Source organism: Myodes glareolus, chromosome 4 (genome assembly GCF_982192425.1).
Source record: "Myodes glareolus chromosome 4, mMyoGla1.1, whole genome shotgun sequence".
Taxonomy (NCBI): Eukaryota; Metazoa; Chordata; class Mammalia; order Rodentia; family Cricetidae; genus Myodes; species Myodes glareolus.
In genome coordinates this window covers 19,001,192-19,021,567 of record NC_142029.1, presented here as the reverse complement: position 1 = coordinate 19,021,567, position 20,376 = coordinate 19,001,192, and the positions used below count along the sequence as shown (strand labels likewise).

Sequence of the window (20,376 nt, the reverse complement as noted above, 5' to 3'; positions counted from 1 at the left end):
TACCGTCAATGCTGGGCCCTCACTGGGACTCTTGGTTTTCGAGACAGGGCTTCTCTGTGGCTTTGGAGCTTGTCCTGGAACTTGCTCTGTAAACCCTCCTGGCTTCAAACTCACAGAAATCCCCCTGCTTCTCTCACCCGAGTGCTGGGATTAAAGGCGTCTTCCTGGATATCCCTTTGCTGCCCTGTGTCATGAAGATCCTTTGGTCCTGGGTCCACAGGACTGACACTGGTCAACCTCTCCCTCCCCCGTGCTCCACCAGATCACAGATAGAGTGGATGTTGGGGTGGACCAACATATAACCCTGGTTCTGGGCCTGATTGCAGGGTTTGTCAGCCTGGGTTAGCTCTCCAGCATTGCCTTGGCTAGTTACACCCTGCGGCAATGAGCAAGGGGTGGGGCCAGTTCCCTGACTTTCCTATCCTCGGGGTCAGATCTCCCACACCTACACCTTCAGGGCCAGCGCTACTGTGTTCCCAGGCAAGGCGTGGGGTCACTCTCCCCAGTGCTGCAGCTGGTGAAGGGCAGGGACAGCTCTCCCACCTGCCTCAGGTGCTGATGGATGGGGGAAGGTGGAGGGCACCTCTCCAGCTCATGCCTTCACATATCAGAGCAGTAATGGGAACAGCTTTCCCATTTTCACAATTTCAGGACCGGCTCACCTACACCTCCAACAGAACTGGCTCTACTGTGCTGCCTAGGTTGACGGGTAGGGCCTTCTCTCCTGAGTGGTGCAGCTGGTTGGGGACAGGACCAGTTCTACTGCTCTGATGACCTCAGGGCCAGCCCTCCCACCTGCCTCAGGCATTGATGGTGAGGGTGGGAGTGTGTGGAGGGAGCAGCCTGGTTTCTTAAAGAATCCAGGACTACCAGCCCAGGAATGGCAACGCCAACCATGTGCTGGACCCTCTCCTAGCAATAACTAATTAAGAGAATGCCTTAGCCCCAGATCTTACGGAGGAATTTTTCCAATTGAGCTTCCCTTCTTTCAGGTAATTCTAGCTTGTGTCAAGTTGGCATAAAACCAGGCAGGACATTCTCCAAGTAGCAATAAAATTGTAGCTAGTGTGGCAGTGCACACCTTTAATCCCAGCACTCAGGAGGCAGAGACAGGCATATCTCTGTGAGTTCGAGGCCAGCCTGGTCTACAGAGTGAGTTCCAGGACAGCCGGGGCTACACAGAGAAGCCCTGTCTCAGATTTAAAAAAAAGTTGCAGTGTACCTAGACAGTCCTGGCTAGCTCTTCACAGAGTGAGGACCCTGAAGAAAGGAATAAATCGGAAAAGTCATGAGGCTGAGAGATGGCTCAGTGGTTATGGTGCATGCTGCTCTTGCAGAGGACCGGCGTTTGCTCCAGCACATGTGAGGTGACTCACAACTGCTGTAGCTCCAGCTCCAAGGGATCTGACATCCTCTTTGACCACGGTGGTCACTGCACTCAGGTGTAGTGTCCGCGGGAGGAGCCTTGTTTAGGCTTGCATTCCCTTGCTTCCACCCACCTACCTGCCCTCCCCCCAGTTTTTCTGTGTTGGATCCAGAACCCAGTGCCTCACACCTGCCAGCTGTCCCCTCAACCCCTAGATTTATTAAAACAATAAAAATGATTTGGTTTTGGGGAAATTCCCAAAGACATGTCCATCTTGGTGTTCAGTATTCTGTGAAGTTAGTTTTCCAAGATCACCCAAGCAGGAAAGCAATCTCTGGGCTTGTAAGCTACATCCTAATGCTCACAAAGGATTCGACTTTCTCTGAACCCTGTGGTCCCAGAGCCTCTGTCCTTTCCTGTTAGCAGGATCTAGTGGCTGTGGAACAGAAGGAAGTTCATTGCTGTGACAGGCAGGCAGCCACTCTAGGGAAAATATGATGTATTGTGTTGTATAGGAAAAAAGCCAGTATTACCAAATCTGTTAGTCTGGGTTTTTGACAGAGGCATGACCCTGAACCTGCTGTCTGTGACTAAGCATGGAATTTATATTGTTTTCAAAAAACAGTTTGAAAAATCAGTGTTTGGCTTGGCTGTTTCTTTTAGATATGAAATATATTTTTTTTCTTTTGGGAACAGCAAGACTGTTTCTCATTATGCAATTAGCACACACTGAGCATCTGCTGTGTACCAGGTCCTGTGTAAGGTGACAAAGGTACAAAGAGTCTGAGGTAGGGAATGCTGTTGGCAGGTGACAGATGAGAAGACAAGAAAGCGTGGTTGTAGTAAAAAGGAGCGGCGGCCCACTTCCCGCTGCCCGGCTCCAAGCTAATTTACACCCGAAATAATTACACAGAAACTGTATTCATTTAAACACTGCCTGGCCCATTATATCTAGCCTCTTCTTGGCTAACTCTCACATCTTAATTAACCCATTTCTAATAATCTGTTTATCACCACGTGACTGTGGCTTACCAGGGTGAGTCTAACCTATGTCCATCTCAGAGAGGAGAGCCATGGTATCTACCCGACTCAGCTTTCTTTCTCCCATCATTCTGTTCTGTCTACTCCACCCACCTAAGGGCTGGCCTATCAAAAGGCCAAGGCAGCTTCTTTATTTAACCAATGAAAGTAACACATAGACAGAAGACCCTCCTATACCATGTGGATTAGTTACTTTCCTTGTTGCTGCCTCGAAAATATGTGATAAAACCAACTTAGGAAGGGACAGTTTTGTCCTTGCCCATTGCTTGGGGGTGCAGCTGACAATCGTGGGAAAGAGTGCGGAGCAGCTAGTGACATGGTGTCCACAGTCAGGACACAGAGAGAGGAAGGCTGGCACCCAGCTCACTTTCTCCTTTGTTTTTTTATTGATATTTATTGAGCTCTACATTTTTCTCTGCTCCCCTCCCTGCTTCTTTGGAGGGATACCTTTCTCACCCTAGATATAGCGGGAGGGGACTTGGTCCTGCCTCAAAGTGATATGACAGACTTTGTTGACTCCCCATGTGAAGTCTTACCCTCTCTGAGAAGGGGATGGGCGATGAAGTTGGGGTGAAGTGGGGGGTACAGGAGGAGAGGAGGAAGTAGGAACTGGGATTGGTATGTAAAATGAGAAAAGATCAATTTTAAATTAATTGATTGATTGATTGATTGATTAATAAGAGAGGCAACTCAATGTGATCCTGGAGAGCAAGCCAGTAAGCAACCTTCTCCACAGTCTCTGCTTCAGTTCCTGCCCTGAGTTCCTGTCCTAACTCACCTTCAACAAGGAGTATAAGGTGAAAATAAACCCCTTCGTCCTAAAATTGCTTTTGATCATGAGGGTCTTTATTGCAGCTACAGGAAGCAAACCAGGACACACAGTGAGTTAGAAGACTGCTTGGGCCAAGTGAAATCCTGTCTTACAAACAAAAATAAATAAATAAACAAAAGACCTACACGGTTGTATCGTTTTTAAGCTTGTAAGTTTGTTTGTTTATGTGTGTGGGTATAGATGCAGACACACACCTTTCCAGAGTGATGTTACCGAGAAGGGAAGAGGAGTGGGGAACATTATACTGGGATGAGGCCTGGATATAAAAAAAAAAAAAACCCAAAGGAGATGTCATAAGAACAGACAGGAGGACCAATGGAACCGAATAGAAGACCCGGATATCAATCCACACATCTTCAAACACCTGATCTTTGATAAAGAAGCAAAAATATCAAATGGGAAAAAAAGAAAGCATATTTAACAAGTGGTGCTGGCATAAGTGGATAGCAACATGTAGAAAAATGAAAATAGACCCATATCTATCACCATGCACAAAACTCAAGTCCAAATGGATCAAAGACCTCAACATAAAGCCAGCCACACTGAACCTTACAGAAGAGAAAGTGGGAAGTACACTTGAACACATTGGCACAGGGAACCACTTCCTAAACATAACCCCGGCAGCACAGACACTGAGAGAAACAATTAATAAATGGGACCTCCTGAAACTGAAAAGCTTCTGTAAAGTAAAGGACACGGTCAACAAGACAAAACGACAGCCTACAGAATGGGAAAAGATCTTCACTAACCCCACGTCAGACAGAGGTCTGATCTCTAAAATATACAAAGAACTCAAGAAATTGGACACCAAAAGATCAAATAATCTAACAAAAAAAAAAAATGGAGTACAGACCTAAACAGAGAACTCTCAACAGAAGAATCTAAAACGTCTGAAAGACACTTAAGGAAATGTATGTCTCTCATGGGGTTCTCCTTCTTACCTAGCTTCTCTGGGGTTGTGTACTATAGGCTGGTTATCCTTTGCTTTATGTCTAATATCCACTTATGAGTGAGTACATACCCTGCTCATCTTTCTGGGTCTGGGCTGCCTCACTCAGGACATGTTTTTTCTAATTCCATCCGTTTGTCTGAAAATTTTAAGATGTCATTGTTTTTTAATCACTGTGTAGTACTCTACTACACAGTGTAAATGTACCACATTTTCTTTATCCACTCTTTAGTTGAGGAGCATTTAGGTTGTTTTCAGATTCTGTCTTTTACAAATAACACTGCTATGAACACAGTTGAGCAAATGTCCTTGTGGTATGAGTGTGAATCCATTGGGTATATGCCCAAGAGTGGTATTGCTGGGTCTTGAGGTAGATTGATTCCCAATTTTCTGAGAAACTGCCATACTGAATTCCAAAGTGGCTGCATGGGTTTGTATTCCCATCAACAATGCTGGAGTGTTCCCTATACTCCACATCCTCTCCAATATAAGCTATCATCAGTGTTTTTGATCTTAGTCATTCTGACTGGTGTAAGATGGTGTCTCAGAGTCATTTTGATTTGCATTTTCCTGATAGCTAAGAATGTTGAGCAATCCCTTAAGTGTCTTTCAACCCTTTGAGATTCTCCTGTAGAGAATTCTCTGTTTAGATCTGTACCCTATTTTAAAATTAGATTATTTGGTATTTTGATCTCTAGTTTTGTTTGTTTGTTTGGTTTGATTTTGGTTTTCAAGACAGAGTTTCCCTGTAGCTTTGGAGCCTGTCCTGGAGCTTGCTCACAGAGGCCTCTGCCTCCCGAGTGCTGAGCTTAAAGACATGTGTCACCAATGCCCGGCTAATGTCTAGTTTCTTGAGTTCTTTATATATTTTAGAGATCAGTCTTCTGTCCAAAGTGGGATTGGTGAAGTCTTTTCCCATTCAGTTGGCTGCTGTTTTGTCTTATTGATTATGTCCTTTGCTTTATAGAAGCTTCTTAGTGTCAGGAGGTCCCATTTATTAATTGTTGCTCTCAGTGTCTGTGCTACTGGTGTTATATTTAGGAAGTGGTCTCCTGTGCCCATGCGGTCAAGGCTGCTTTCCACTTTCTCTTCTATGGGGTTCAGTGTGGCTGGCTTTATATTGAGGTCTTTGATCCATTTGGATTTGAGTTTTGTACATGGGACAGATATGGATCTATTTGCTTTCTTCTACATGTTGACATACAGTTATGCCAGCACCATTTGTTGAAGATGCTTTCGTTCTTCCATTTTATAATTTTAGCTTCTTTGTCAAAAATCAGGTGTTTATAGGTGTGTGGATTAATATCAGGGTCTTTGATTTGATTTCATTGGTCCTCCTGTCTGTTTTTATGCCAATACCAAGCTGTTTTCATTGCTGCAGCTTTGGAATAGAGCTTGATGTCAGGGATGGTGATGACTCCAGAAGTTTCTTTATTGTACAGGATTGTTTTGGCTATCCTGAATTTTGTGTTTTTCCACATGAAGTTGAGTATTGTTCTTTCAAGGTTTATGAAGAATTGTGTTAGGATTTTGATGGGGATTACATTGAATCTGTAGGTTGCTTTTGGTAAGATTGTCATTTTTATTATGTTGATTCTACCTATCCAAGAACGTGGGAGATCTTTTCATTTTCTGATGTCTTCTTCAGTTTATTTCTTCAAAGACTTAAAGTTCTTGTCATACAGGTCTTTCACTTCCTTGATTAGTGTTACCACAAGATATTTTATGTTACTTGGCTATTGTAAAGGGTGATATTTCTCTGATTTTTTTTCCTCAGCCCTTTTATCATTTGTATATAGGAGGGCTACTGTTTTTTTTTTTTTTGAGTTAATCTTGTATCCTACCATATTACTGAAGTTGTTTATCAGCTGTAGGAGTTCCCTGGTAGATTTTTTGTGGTCACTTATGTATACTATCATATCATCTGCAAATAGTGAATGTTTCTTTCTGATTTGTATCCCCTTGAGCTCCGTTTGTTGTCTTATTTCTCTAGCTAGACCTTTGAGTCTTATATTGAATAGATATGGAAAGAGTGGACAGCTCTGTCTTGTCCCTGATTTTAGTGGAATCTCTTTGAGTTTCTCTCCATTTAACTTGATGCTGACTGTCATCTTGCTGTATATTGCTTTTATTATGTTTAGATATGTTCACTGTATCCCTGATCTCTCCAAGACCTTCATCATGAAGGAGTGTTGGATTTTATTGAACGCTTTTTCAGCATCTAATGAGATGACCATGTGGTTTTTTTCTTTACTTATTTATATGGTGGATTACATTGACAGATTTTCATATGTTGATCTATCCCTGCATCTCTGGGATGAAGCTGACTTGATTATAGCGGATGATTTTTTGACGTGTCCTTGGATTTGGTTTGTCAGTATTTTATTGAGAATTTTTGCATCAATGTTCATGAGTAAGATTGGTCTGTAATTCTCTTTCTTAGTTGAGTATTTGTGTGGTTTGTGTATCAGGGTAACTGTAGCCTCATAAAAAGAGTTTAGCAGCGTTCCTTCTGTTTCTATTGTGTGGAACAATCGAGGAGTATAGGTATTAGCTCTTCTTTGTAGTTCTGGTAGAATTCTGCGCTGAAACCATCCAGCCTTGGGCTTTTTTTGGTTGGGAGACTTTTAATGACTGCTTCTATTTCCTTAGGGGTTATAGGTCTATTTAAATTGTTCATCTGGTCCTGATTTAATTTTGGTAAATAATACCTATCCAGAAAGTTGTCCATTTCTTTTACATTTTCCAATTTTGTTGAGTACAGGTTTTCATAGTACGACCTAATGATTCTCTGGATTTCTTTAGTGTTTGTTGTTATACCCCCCCACCATTTCTGTTTTGTTAATTTGGATATTCTTTCTCTGCATTTTGATTAGTTTGGATAAGGGTTTGTCTATCTTGTTGATTTTCTCGCAGAACCAGCTCTTTGTTTCATTGATTCTTTGTATTGTTTTGTTTCTGTTTTATTGATTTCAGCTCTCAATTTGATTATTTCCTGTCATCTACTTCTCCTGGGTGAGCCTGCTTCTTTTTTGTTCTAGAGCTTTCAGGTGTGGTATTAATTCACTAGTGTGAGATTTCTCCACTTTCTTTATGTAGGCATATAGTGCTATGTACTTTCCTCTTAGCACTGCTTTCATTGTGTTCCATAGGTTTGGGTATGTTGTGAATTCATTTTTATTGAATTCTAGGAAGTCTTTAATTTCTTTCTTTATTTCTTCCTTGACACAAGGGTGATTCAATTGAACACTGTTTAATTTCCATGAGTGTGTAGGCTTTCTGTGATTGGTGTTGTTGCATTCTAACAGATAATTTTATGTTATGTAAAGTTTATCTCCATAAAAATAGGTGGAAGAGCAAGGATTGACTCTACAGAGCTGAGGTCACTCATACCTCATTTTTGTTCCTTTTTTTTCCGTAGTAAAGGGCAATCGCAAGTGTGAGTTGAACTGCCAGGCCGCCGGCTACCGCTTCTACGTGCGACAAGCTGAGAAGGTCATTGATGGCACCCCCTGTGATCAGAATGGCACAGCCATCTGTGTCTCGGGACAGTGCAAGGTAAGTGCCACTGGGCTTGGGAGTCTGTGGTGCGGGTATTTAACCTGTGCCTGATGGTTTCGCAGGGCTGAGGTGAGCCAGCTTGTCGGCTCAGAGCGTTTGGTCTTTGAGAGTATCGCCGTGTCATGCTAGCTTTTCAATCATTAACCGGTCTGTTTGCACACTGTATATTTCATAGGGGCCATGACACTCGACACTGTCTTTCCTGGTGATGTCTGGTGCTCCTTCTCCACCTATGAAGTCGAGGTTGTAGAAAGGGCATGGCTGTCTTAGTTGGAAAGGATGTCGTCAATGTGTGAGTGACATTTTAAGAGAATGGTGTGTTTTATCCTGCCTCCCCCATTTGAGGCAAGCTTCCAAAGGAAAGTTGTTGAGCACCTTTTACAGCAGAAGGTGGACTTTAAACAAGAAGTTTCCCACCTCCTCAGGCTTCTGAAATCTACTCTATGAACTCCCCACCACACATTCCGTGGATTAGATTTAGTTAAAAACATGCATCTTAAATGAGAGAGCACAGACTTCATAACTACATGTGTCTTTACCTGGTCCTCTACCCTCCTTTCGTCTACAAATGTACCTCTGGAGTTAAGGCCTAATTGTTGTCCGTGCAAAATAGGCTGCTATGCTTTTTCAGTTAGTGCGCCAAGGATGGCCGGATTGGCTTTCATCCAAGGAGAAGCCCTTTGGGTATAATGTTTTTGAATGTAAATTTCTGTGTGTTTAATATCAAAGCTAATAAAGTACAATTTATATATCTCTATGTACAACTTCCTCCCTCATCGCCTTCCAAAACAAAACAAAAAACTCAAACCCTTCTGTATATGTATTCGTGTGTGTGAATGCAGCTGCATGCCTCTTCCACAGCACATGCGTGGAGGACAGGACAACTCCGGTGGCGGTCCTTATCTTCTACTTTGTTTGGAGACAGGGTTTTGTGTTCTGCTGGCATTCCATCCAGCCTTGCTGGTCCAAGCTTCCTGGGATTCTCCTGCCTCTGCCTCCCATCTCACCGTAGAATTACTGTACTCCCACATTTGGCTTTTTGTGGACGCTGAGAATCCAAATTCAGACCTTCTGCTTGCGTAGCAGGTGATTTACCCACTGAGCCATCTCTCCAATGCCCCCCCCCCACCCAGTGGCTTAGAAACGTCTCTTTTAAAAGAGAAACATGTTGGTATGAATTCTGTTGAGTTTTGCCTCAGCGTCCCATGGTCACAAAGATCCCTGCAGTCTCAGTTTCCTGAATTATATTATGATGTTAATCTGCAGAGAAGATGCATCCTTCGGTGCTGTTTCCATGAGAAAGTTTCAACTAAAATGTAAAAGCATTTGCTAAGTGCGGTGTTGGTCATATTGGATGGAGAATGAAGGAAGTTGAGACAGAGGCTCTCCTTAATATCTCATGTGAATGAACTGTTTTTGGAGGAGCTAAACCTATAACGGGTCTTTCTTTGGTCTGCCAGCTCCTGAATAATGACACGGAGACTTTTTATTAATTCCAAATCTTGGCCTTAGCTTAGACTTATTCCCAGCTAACTCTTAAAACTTAAATTACCTCATTTATATTAATCTACATTCTGCCATGTAGCTCGTCACTTCTCCGCAGTACCATATCTCCGACTTCCTCCGTGTCTGGCTGGTAAATCTCTGGCACCTGGATTCTTTCCTAGATTTTTTATCTCTCCCTGGAAATCCTGCCTGTCCTCTCTTGCCTAGCTACTGGTCATTCAGATCTTCATTAAACCAATCAGAAGGTGCCTTAGGCAGGTCTGTTAAACAGACACATCTTCATGCAGTGTATAAAAAGATTATCACAACACAAACAGCCCAGGAGTCAGTGCTCTGCGAAACAGACCCCAACAGGGCAAGCATTAGCGCTGCTGTGAGCCAGCAAAGAGCCTTCTGAGGTGCGCCATGGGCCGAGTCCTGTACTATATGCTTGCTCTCTCTCTCTCTCTCTCTCTCTCTCTCTCTCTCTCTCTCTCTCTCTGTGTGTGTGTGTGTGTGTGTGTGTGTGTGTGTGTTATATGCATGTAGATGCTGGAGGTTGACAAGCTTATCTTTCTCAGTTGCTTTCTGCCTTCATTTTTGAGACAGGATCTCTCCCTTAACCTGGAACTCGCTGATTGATAAGGCTAAATTAGCTGGCTAGGGGGTTCCAGTTGTCCTCTTATCTCTGCCTCCCCAGCCCTGGGGCTAATAGGTGCACACCCATTTCTCTGTCCATTTGCTCTAAATTGTCTCTTCTCTTTTGCTTACCAGCTTTGGTTAGTGGGTTCGTCTACACACACACACACACACACACACACACACACACACACACATACACTTTTTTTTTTCTGTGAGTATGTGTAGTTGGTATGCATTTAGAAGCTAGAGGGCAACTTGGAAAAACCATTCCCTCCTGCTTCTGGTTTCCTGAGGTTGGAACTCAGATCCAAAGGTTCAGCAGTAAGCATCTCGCCAGCCTCATGGAGACTCCGCTTAGAATTGTACTTGCTGATTGAATTGGGTAATCTGTTCTAGACAGCTGCGTCTCTGATTCAGCCTTGAGAAGGATGGAAGACTTCTCATTTCCTTGATTTTCAAGCTTAGGTGCCCCACTGGGACTCCCTCTGCTGCTCCAGCAAATCATTCTAAGGGAACCTAGTGCTGGTGACATTAAAAGGCTATCATGTTATGTCAACAGTGCCTGGGTGCCTCAACCAGAAAGACAATTATGGTGAGTGTGTGTCTGTGTGTTATATGTGATCATATATATTTTATCTTTAGTGCTTAATTTTTTAAAATTATTCAGTAAATTTTCTTCAATATACGAATGAATAAGCAAACTGAGAAGTTGTCGGTAAACCTCTCCTTAAAAGAACCAAGAGTACAGTTAATAGAGGATCATAATTGCAGCCCTTGCTCCACTCTCAGGACCTCCTAAAATCTGAATGATGTGAGCGGACCTGGCTGCAGGCTGATCCTGCAGGCTAGCAGGTGCCTCCTTCCTCCCTTGCTGCACCCTCCTGAAGCTTCCTACACAATCCAAGGGGGTGGCCCACCCTGAGAAAGGAAGAACTTTTTTTGGTCAAGAGTACAAGAGTAGCTGTGCTCCCCCACTAGAATCTTCAGATAAGCTCGAAAAGTCCTTGTGTGAAGCCGTGTACGGTAGCCTAGCTTCCAGGACTCCAGCAAATGAGGCGTTGCCTGTGGCAACTACCTTCAAACGTTTTAGAGCTGAAACAGCATAAACCTGGTGAATTTCCCTGGTTGTATGGTTCTTTTCTGTTGAGTATTCTTTCTCTCATTCTTAGCCACTCGGACAACTCCCTAACATGTTAAGTCTGTCTTGATTTCATGATTAATATATGTTTGATTCCACTTATGCACACACACACACACACACACACACACACATGCACACATGAACATTATAGGGGTCTCTTGGGTTTTGTCTTCTTGCAGTGAAGAATTCAGTGTAGAGACATAGACAGAACAGAAGTTCACTGGACACTCCAAGGAGAATCTGGGAAGCAACCCAGTGAGTTCTGTATAGTGAATGTTAAAGAATTTTTATGGATATTTTTGTGGCAGGTTGCATATTCACGCCGTAAGATGACCCTTTGCCTTCCCAAATCATGATGGACAGGATTTCCCTTTTAGGGGATTTCTTCTCGTGTTCTTAGGGGAAGTGCACCAATGATAGTGCACAGAGGAGTACAATGATAGTGCAAATGATGCTTCATTGAAATCCAAGTCTTTTGCGGGTCCAGACCCTTCTAGGGTACATAAGTGTGAGGAGATGCTCTGGTGACTCAGTCACTGTTTTGACAGGAGCGTTGAGTCTGCAGCTTAAATGATTTCTAACCACAAGGAGGCCCCACTGCCTCTCGTGAGACATGGCTGCCGTCTTCTTCAGGTATCTAAGTCTTTGCCTACCAGCTGTCATATATAATTCTATATTATCCTCAGTACTACACATAATTATCCATTCAGCAGCTAGCAGATCCCTGCCACACACTGGGGCTAGGCATTGGCACTAAAACAATGGAAAAGGCCAACACGGTTCCTACCATACTAAGCTTGAAGCCCAGTGGAAAAAGAAAATAAAAAGTCTGTTGAGTGGCAAAATAATTACAAAGTTGGAGGAGTTCTTGGCAGGTCCCAGGGTCCTGAAAACATGAATAATTGTGGAAAGTCTCATTAAGTGGACTGTCACAGCGAGGTGTCTGAGGAGCGCAGGGTCCAGGTGACAAGAGGAGGCAGCATCATTGACCTCCAGCTGCCAGAATAGGAAGACCTGACTCACATGAGGCGCGCAGGAGCTGGCAGATGTTGAGCTGCCAGGTTTGTACTTACTTCTGCTCTCTGCCCATAGTTAATCTGGTCTCTTGATGGGGCTATCCTTAGCTAAGGAGGCCCTTACATCTTCCTGAACATGTGCTGGGTTTAGCAATGGAAATCTCCACTAAGTCATTGTCTAAGTCTCTACAGACTCCCCTGGAAACAGGATGATACAGTGAGTCAGGAATAGAATATGAGGCCATCCTGGATGTCCAATATAAAAGCGGGTCTGTGGGTAAGATTGTGGACAGGATGCCCAGAGCTTCCCGTGTGGTCCTAATGGCCCCTCCTTGGCTAGAGTGCCTGAGGGAGAGCAAGGATCATGGCCTTTCCCATGGTTTTCTGAAGAATGGGGATCTTGCAGTACTCCATCTAAATTGGCAGCGGTGGTACCTGTCACTTAGTACTAGGAAGAGGGGAAACATCCACTGTGGCCTTGCCCCTAAACAAAGCACAGGCTGGCACTGTGGCTATCATCTGTCTTGGTACAGGAGCAGAACCGCTATACAATGCTCGTTTGATACCGTCACACCTGTAGGTACTGTTCCCAAGCCATGACGTAAAGCATCAGGGGTTCAGAGACTTATGCAAGGCCTGAACAGCCCATGCAGCCTATTTGGACTAAGGGGCTAATGGGCACTGTGAAAGGGTTTGTTTCCACTTTCAGTTGTAGTTCGAATTGAACGAAAAGCAAAGCAGGGACTCAAGGCAGGAGTTTGCAAGCAGCAACTGAGGGCAAGGCCATAGAGGGCTGCTGCTTACTGGCTTGCTCCCCAGAGCTTGCTCAGTTTGCTATCTTATGTACACCAGGACCATCTGCCCAGGAGTGGCACTATTCACATTGGACTGGACCCTCTCACATCAATCATTAACCAAGAAAATGCCCAACAGGCGTGCCCAAAGACAGGCCCATGTGATAGAAGCAATTTCTTACTGGGGTTGTTCTTTCTAGATGACTCTAGCTTGTGTGAAGTTGGCAAACACTAGCCAGCCCAGGCGAAGTAACCTGTCTCCTTTGGGTCCCTGTACATGTCTTTGCAGAAGCAACCTGTGTCAGCTACTGGTAGCTTGTGGGATTGGACTCTTATTGCTACGGGCATAGTGTTCTTAGCACAGTGATGGTCGTAGTGGGGCCTGGCTTGGATGTCTTGGTGAAGATGTGAAGGGGACGTATGTCATCTCAACACCATCTTTAGGAATTCCCTATAAATTTCTGCCAAAGTCTGAGTGAACCTAGTATCCCTTTACCACCACAAATTTGGTGGGAAACCTCTGGAAAGACAGGCTGGGGTGCTCCACACCTCGATAGATGTCAGCATTAGAGGACAAAAATATAGGACATGATTTTTCATTTAGCTTTTTTTTCATACAGGGTCTTGTCATCCCAGGCTGGCTTTGAACTCACTAAGTAACTAAGGATGACCTTGAACTTCTGCTTCTCCCGACTCCACTTCCCCAGCCCTGACACTATAGGCATGTGTCACATGTGTGTGCGTGCACATGTGTGAACACACACACACACACAAAATAAGCCTTTTAAAAAATGATGTGTATGTGTGAATTTGCAATGTTAATAGTTGCTGCATGGCAAATAGCTCCCTAGAGTGATTGACAGGGACATCACTATTGATAGGGATGCCTACCACCAACAAATGAGGCCATTTTTCATAGCCAATTGGACTTTTGACACTCTGATAAGTGAATAATGGTACCTCTAGTCAATTTTATTTCTCTGTGGGATCGTATGTTTTCACACCTTTAAGGACCTAAAGTGAGTGAGGTACCTGGGATACAAAGTTTTAGGAGGCACTGGCTGATTGGCAAGGTCTCCTTAAATGTGGGCCCCAGACTCCTGACTTGGCTGGTCTTGGTCCATGCTGCACGAACCCTCCCGACCCAGGCATCTCCTGTTTACATTCCTCTAGATGACCTGTCCTCTTGCATCCTCTGCCCGTTCCTCTATTCAGCTGTGGACCGTTTTCTTTAGCAGTAGGGATGTTTCATACACCAGACATTTCTTTTCTATGTTATATATTGCAAGAGTGTTTTTAGGGGGTGGGGCTAGGTAGCCTATTGACCTTGTCCTTTGCTGATTTTCTTTCTTTTCATGCAGAAGTTTTAAATTTTGAACGTGGGGAATTTATCAGGTTTCTTGTGATTAAGGATTTTGTGCCATAGGCCTTCCACACTGTGAAGTTATAACGAATTCTCAAGCTGGGTGTGGTGGTATGCGTTTCTACTTTTAGCCCTCAGGAGTCTGAGGCACGGGGATCAGGAGACTGAGACCAACCTGGATATGTGGTGAGACTCCCTTTCCTGTGTTTCTGATAGTAACGTATGGTTCTGTGTGTTTGCATTCTTACATTTTTTAAAATTTATTTATTTATTTTTATTATGTATACAACATTCTGCCTCCATGTATGCCTGTGCGCCAGAAGAGGGCGCCAGATCTTATTTCAGATGGTTGTGAGCCACCTTGTGATTGCTGGGAATTGAACTCAGGACCTCTGGAAGAGCAGCCAGTGCTCTTAACCACTGAGCCATCTCTCTAGCCCGCATTCTTACATTTTTGATGAATCCAATTGGAATGTATCCTACGTGTCTCGTGAGGTGTGGATTTTATCTTGCTGTTTTTCAGGTGGCCGCTCAGTTACACTCACTGTTGTTGGTGGTCTTTGAGATTTTGTCACTGTAGGTACATAAATGTTTTGGACTTTTATGCTACTCTGTTAGACTGTTCATTTATTCATACACATATACTATATGTTTTGAAAAAGAAATAAAACACACAAGCATGTTAAGGTTAGGAAAGACAGCCTGCTCTCCTCTGCCACTGATGTTCTCACCGATTCTAATGGAACCTCTCTGCCTTTCTGTCTCTGTTTCTGTCTCTCTGTCTCTGTTTCTCTCTCTCTCTCTCTCTCTCTTTCTCTCTCTCTCTCTCTCTCTCTCTTCTCTCTCACCTAGGCTGTCTGTGAAATTTGAAATCCTCCTGTCTCAGCCTCCTGAGTGCTCAGAATACAGGTGCACCAACCTGGCTGCAAACCTTTTTGTTTATATTGTACTTTTACTTGATTTTGGGAAATGATTTTTCCTGAGGCTTTTAGGGCAATGATCGCAAGAATTACAACAATTCCAGATGGCAAGATGGGAGTAGGTTAGAACAAAGGTCAGTGGGCAGTTGGGACTATATATAATTCTTGATTTCAGAACAAACTAAATTTGTAGGGTGGGGAAACCACTGCTCCCCTGGATAGCATGGCTTGGCTTCTGACGTCATTTACTGCCTTTTAGTAAACAGGCAGGACCTTCTTATGTTTTATTCTATTTCACGGATCACATTTTTACAAAGACTTATATATTTTTATTGTACTGTATAGGTGTTTTCCATACATGTATGTCTGCATCATGTGCATGTCTGGTACCTTGGGAGCAAGAAGAGAGCATCGATCCTTCGGACTGGTTGTGAGCTGACATGTGGGTACTGGGAACTGAACCTGGGTCCTCTGGGAGAGTGCTAGGAACTCCTAACTGCTGAGTCATCTCTCCAGCTCCAGTATCACTTCAGTTTTTAGGTGCATCAACCTGTCTTCTGATGACGCAGAAAGTCTTCCTCTCCCCCTCTCCCTTCTGTGCTTCCTGGTGAAATGCAAGGCATGACCTGGGCATATTCTCCACTCCGTCTCCTCACATCCTAAGTGGAGGGTCCGAGGAAAGGGTGCTTGCCCTACTCCACAGCAAGAAATGGCCATCAGTGATGGCCAGCGGCTCTGTTAAAGAACTGAAGAGGCATGGGTCCATCCAAGCATTGGTTTCCAGTTCAGCCTTGTGTTCCCAGGACAAATCCTCCTGTCTCCTGAGAGAGCTGTGAGAAGCCATTCATAGGTGAAGTAGCGGGGGGGGGGGGGAAGCTGTGAGTACCCATGCATGCACACACACATATGCACACACACATCTACACATGCGTGTGGAGGCCAGAGGGCATCCCCAGGAGCTGCTCTGTCCTCGAGGGTTGTTCCTCGGATGCTGTCCACCTTGTGTCTGAGACAGGATCTCTCTCAGTGGCATGCATCTCACCAAGTAGGCTAGGCTAGCTGAGCAGCGAGTCTCAGGGATCCACCCACCTCTCTCCACGTTACCAGTGCTGGAGGAACTACATGCACCTGCCACCACACTGAGGACCAGACTTGGGTCCTCATTCCTGCAAGGTGAGGCTCACTTCCAAACTCAAAACATGCCCACCCTCACTGTGCTCCTTGTCAGTTTCTAGGAGTCTAACTTAAATACTTAATGTGTGTACAACGTGGATCTTCAAATACATTATAAAAATAAAACACAGTGCCTGCTGGGTTAACGGCGCTTCACGTGCCTTGATGGTAGGAAAGAATTTAATAAAAGCAAATATTTGATTCCCCCAGATTGCAACTGGGATCCTGTAATGCTTTATCGGAAGCCCGTGTCTTACCGTGTGTTTTGGCCTTTGTAGATAGGTCAGGTCATATCACACTTTGCCTGAGACTTTGGGTGCTGAAAGCAATGTTTCCAGGGTTGGTGCGTAAAGCTTTCTAGAACTAGTTGATAGTGACATCTAGTGGTCAATGGCGGGATTGCATGAGCTTTAGAGCAGCCCACAAGGAGTCTATCATAAATTACTGTTTTCATTGGGAGGTGGCAATAGACTAAACGGAACAGGATGAAACAAATGGAACTAGAGTTCTGCACTAAGAACTAGAAGGGTGAATTCTCCTTACGACAACACCAAGAGCCTTGGACAGCACCCAGGCACTTTATGCACAGAAAAAAACCTGTTGCCCGAACTTAATTAGTAAGATGAGTGTTTGTTTGTTTAAAATCAGCCTTATGTTAGCACTTCCCCAACAAGATATCAGTATAAATATATTATTCAAGTGCCTCGAGTGGGTCCCACGTGCCTCTGAGAATCAATCTGTAAACTTGGGAGGCTCGCACCACTGCCTACAATTTCTGGAGAATTAAAGGAAGCTGTTTGCACCGGAAAGGGCTGGGATCAGCATGGCGTGGGGACTGAGTCCTGAGTGACCGTGCCAAGGGTGATGGTGGGGGCGATGGCGGCAGTAATAGTGGTGTCAGGCAAGCGATGGTGTGAAAATGTGGCCAGGTTCATCTGTGTGGGTAGTGGCGACCGAGGTGACTGGGTATGGACATTGCCCTGGGTGTCGTGACTGGATTCTGGAACCTAAGGAACCACTTTATGATATAAGAAGACATAAAGAATTGTGAGCCTCAGATAAAGGGAGCCACCTGCTTCTGAGTCTCTGAAGTAGAGAAGGGGGAGGAGGAGGAAGAGGAGTTTAGACAGAAGACTTGAGTAGCCGGGGAGAGTGTCCTTCTGCCCTGAGAGAATAGCATGCCATTCAGGAGGGATTCCTCAGCTGCCCTTCCCAGGCTAGGTCTCCTCTTTTTAAAGTCACGTGACTGCTCTGAGCCTCATTTCTCACTTCTATAAAGTGGGATTGGTAACAGTGCTGGCCCTACAAGGTTGTGAGGATTAAACTGAAAGGTGCACGTGAGCCCCTTGGCACCGTCTGACCCTTGGCACTCTGGCCTGTTACAGAGGACCGTTCCTCTGACTCCTCTGCCTTCCTGGTAGCAGCTCTCTCCGCAGGGCAGTGTCCCTGAGCCTGGCCGGCATCATTTGCTCCTCGGCTTCTCGGTTCCCTGCCCTCCTTAGTCTCTCGCATGTGCGCTCGTGTGTGTGCATCGGTCAGACATTTCACACACCTGAGCACCCTGCTAAGCCGTGCTCAGTTTGAGGACAGAGCATTGACCTTAAGATCAGTGTTGACGAACTGACTAGTATATAAAAACTGTTGATGGAATCCATTAATATGTAGAATATACAGACGGAAGAAACAGGGAGATTGACATTAACCCAACCTGGGCCAACTTTTCCTATACTCTTCCCTTAGATTTGAAGTCTTCCAAAGTCCTGAGTTGGGTGGGAGGAAAGTGGAAGGTTTTCTATTTTTCTTACTGAATTTGCAGTATTTCTTTAGTGGACGGAGGTTGGACCAGAGCCCCGACTCCCTCCTGTCCTGTGTTCCTTCCCTCTTTCTTGTCCGACTTCCCTGGGTTCTCAGAAATACTGTTCAGAACAAGAAGGTGAAGGGCAGCACTGTCCCTTCCGCCCCAGGGTCTCTCCACCCAGGCTGCCCCGCTGACCAGCTGGGTCTGAACTGTAAGAAACAGGAAAACATTCGTTTATGTGCAAGGGAACTGCTGGCATTGCTAGGCCATTAACTTGGGTTAGGAAACAGGCAACGCTGACTTTTGCTAGGAGGAAAATGCCGTTCAGTTCTCAAGGAAGAAAACAACAACAAAACAGTGGTGTGAAGCACAACCCCCAGCCCTTGCCCCTTGTGTTCTCACTGTCGGGAGCCCCCTGCTGACAACTTTCAGAACTGCACCATCCAGATTTTGTTTTTCATTTTAAAGGCTTTAAAGATGTACTTTTTTGAAAAACATTTTTTAAAAAAAAGCTATATTCAAAGCCAGGTTCTGCCCCATTCACTCTGAAACACGCACCACTTAGCTAACAGACTCAGTGTTGAATGAATAAGATTTCAAAATATTTTAAGATGTGTAAAAGATGTTCTTGCTTATTTGTGCATTTGGACGAGAAGAATGTCCGAGGCAAATGCTAGAAGGAAAGATAAGTACTTCCTGTCAGCTTGGAATCTGACAATCCCCCAACCACCCCAGCTCAAGGCTTTGATCTTTAGCTAATACAGGAAAGCGCTAATACACAGGGATGCAGCGCTCTGGAGAGAAGGCTTGTCTGGCGTGCAGAAAGCATTTCCAACATTGTGTAGCACTGGGCATAGTAGTGGGCACCTGTAAACCCAGCACAATGGAGGTGGAGCCAGAGGATCAGAAAATCAAGGTCACCCTCTTGAAATGTAGTGAGTTGAAGGCCAACCTAGGCTACGGTGAATGAGACCCTGTCTCAGCTTGGCGACTAGCCAGCCAGGACAGAGTGGCAGACACCAGTGAGTGTCCAGGCTGAGTGTGGCAGACTGACAAACTGGAGAGACAAGTGCAGAGGGGGTGTTTCTGCTAAGCACAGTCGTGGACAAGATCAGCCCTGCGCCCCTTTGCTGCTAAGATGCCACAAGTCAGGAGTCCTGAAGAATTCAACAGAAAATCCAACAAACCAGAACAGAAATATAGCAAGAGAGTCCGTGTGTCCTCTTCTATCTGTCCTCCCCCTGTCCTGGGCTCCACACTTAGCAATTCACCTCAACACACTGGTACAGTGCTCCTCACCGCCCGGCATCAAATCTAGTTCCTTATATTTATTCCCTCCTTGAACCTGCTCTTGAGTTTCTGATCTTGACAAGAGGCCTTCTTCTCTGCCCTCCCCCCCCTTTTTTTCTTTAGACAAGATCTTACTACATGGCCCAGGCTGGCCTTGACCTCCTGATCCTCTTGCCCCTGCCTCTCAAGTGTTGGGTTTCTGGGTATATACCACCATGCCTGCTTACACCGGTCATTCTCTATTGCCCCTTTTAGTCTGCATGTCTGCCTCCCTGTGGATGCCCAGAAGCACCTTAACCTTGCGGGCGATCTTGTCCTGTTCATCCTTGATCTTCCCACTGTCTCGCAGTGTGTCAGCACACAGTCCTCACGCAGAAGGCGTGTTTAAGTGACAAGTCGTGCACAAGACTGCCTCGGGAAGCAGCAGGACCCTTCTACCTTCATAGAATCTGTTCATTTTTTACCAGGTGCTCCTAGGTAGCCCCTACAACCAGCTAGCACAGGTATGTCACCCTTATATATGCCCAGAGCCCACATTTTGACCCCATCAACTCCATTGACAGGGGATTCTCTGTGCTAGGTCATCCTTCTGGTCAGTTCCAAATGGTAGTTGCAAGTAGGCAGCTGAGTGCCAAGGTCAAAAAAATGGGTCAGGAACATCATTTTAGTCAAAGGCTCTTGTGGGATGATGTAGGATTCAGAGCTTACCTGTGACAGGCCTAGACTCCCAGTATTTTCTGTGTACATCAAAGCATTAAGCACAAGATCCCCCGCCCCCACCCCTACCCTCCCACCCCTGGCACAGTAACACACTTATCTGTGCCTTCCCCCATTGCGACAGCATGCAGAATAGCTCCACCCAGCTTCCAACGGGATCCTGAAACCTTGGGGTAATTAAAACTGAACTTACTCCTTTCATTACCCATCAAGGTCTCCAGAAGACAACAACCTTGACATCAGCGCTGGGTTCGCTTGTTTGTTTCATCAAGGTCTCCAGAAGACAAC

The 20,376-nt window shown here is 45.0% G+C and overlaps 1 protein-coding gene across 2 annotated transcripts in view; it reads left to right on the top strand.

Annotated features, from left to right (window-relative positions):
- The window catches only part of Thsd4 (thrombospondin type 1 domain containing 4), a 567,279-nt gene that overhangs the window by 273,741 nt on the left and 273,162 nt on the right, over window positions 1-20,376 (top strand). For both annotated transcript variants that reach the window (XM_087905294.1, XM_087905295.1), the window contains exon 7: window positions 7,610-7,746. In XM_087905294.1, coding sequence (XP_087761420.1) covers window positions 7,610-7,746 — 137 coding nt within the window. The remainder of the gene's footprint in view (window positions 1-7,609; window positions 7,747-20,376) is intronic.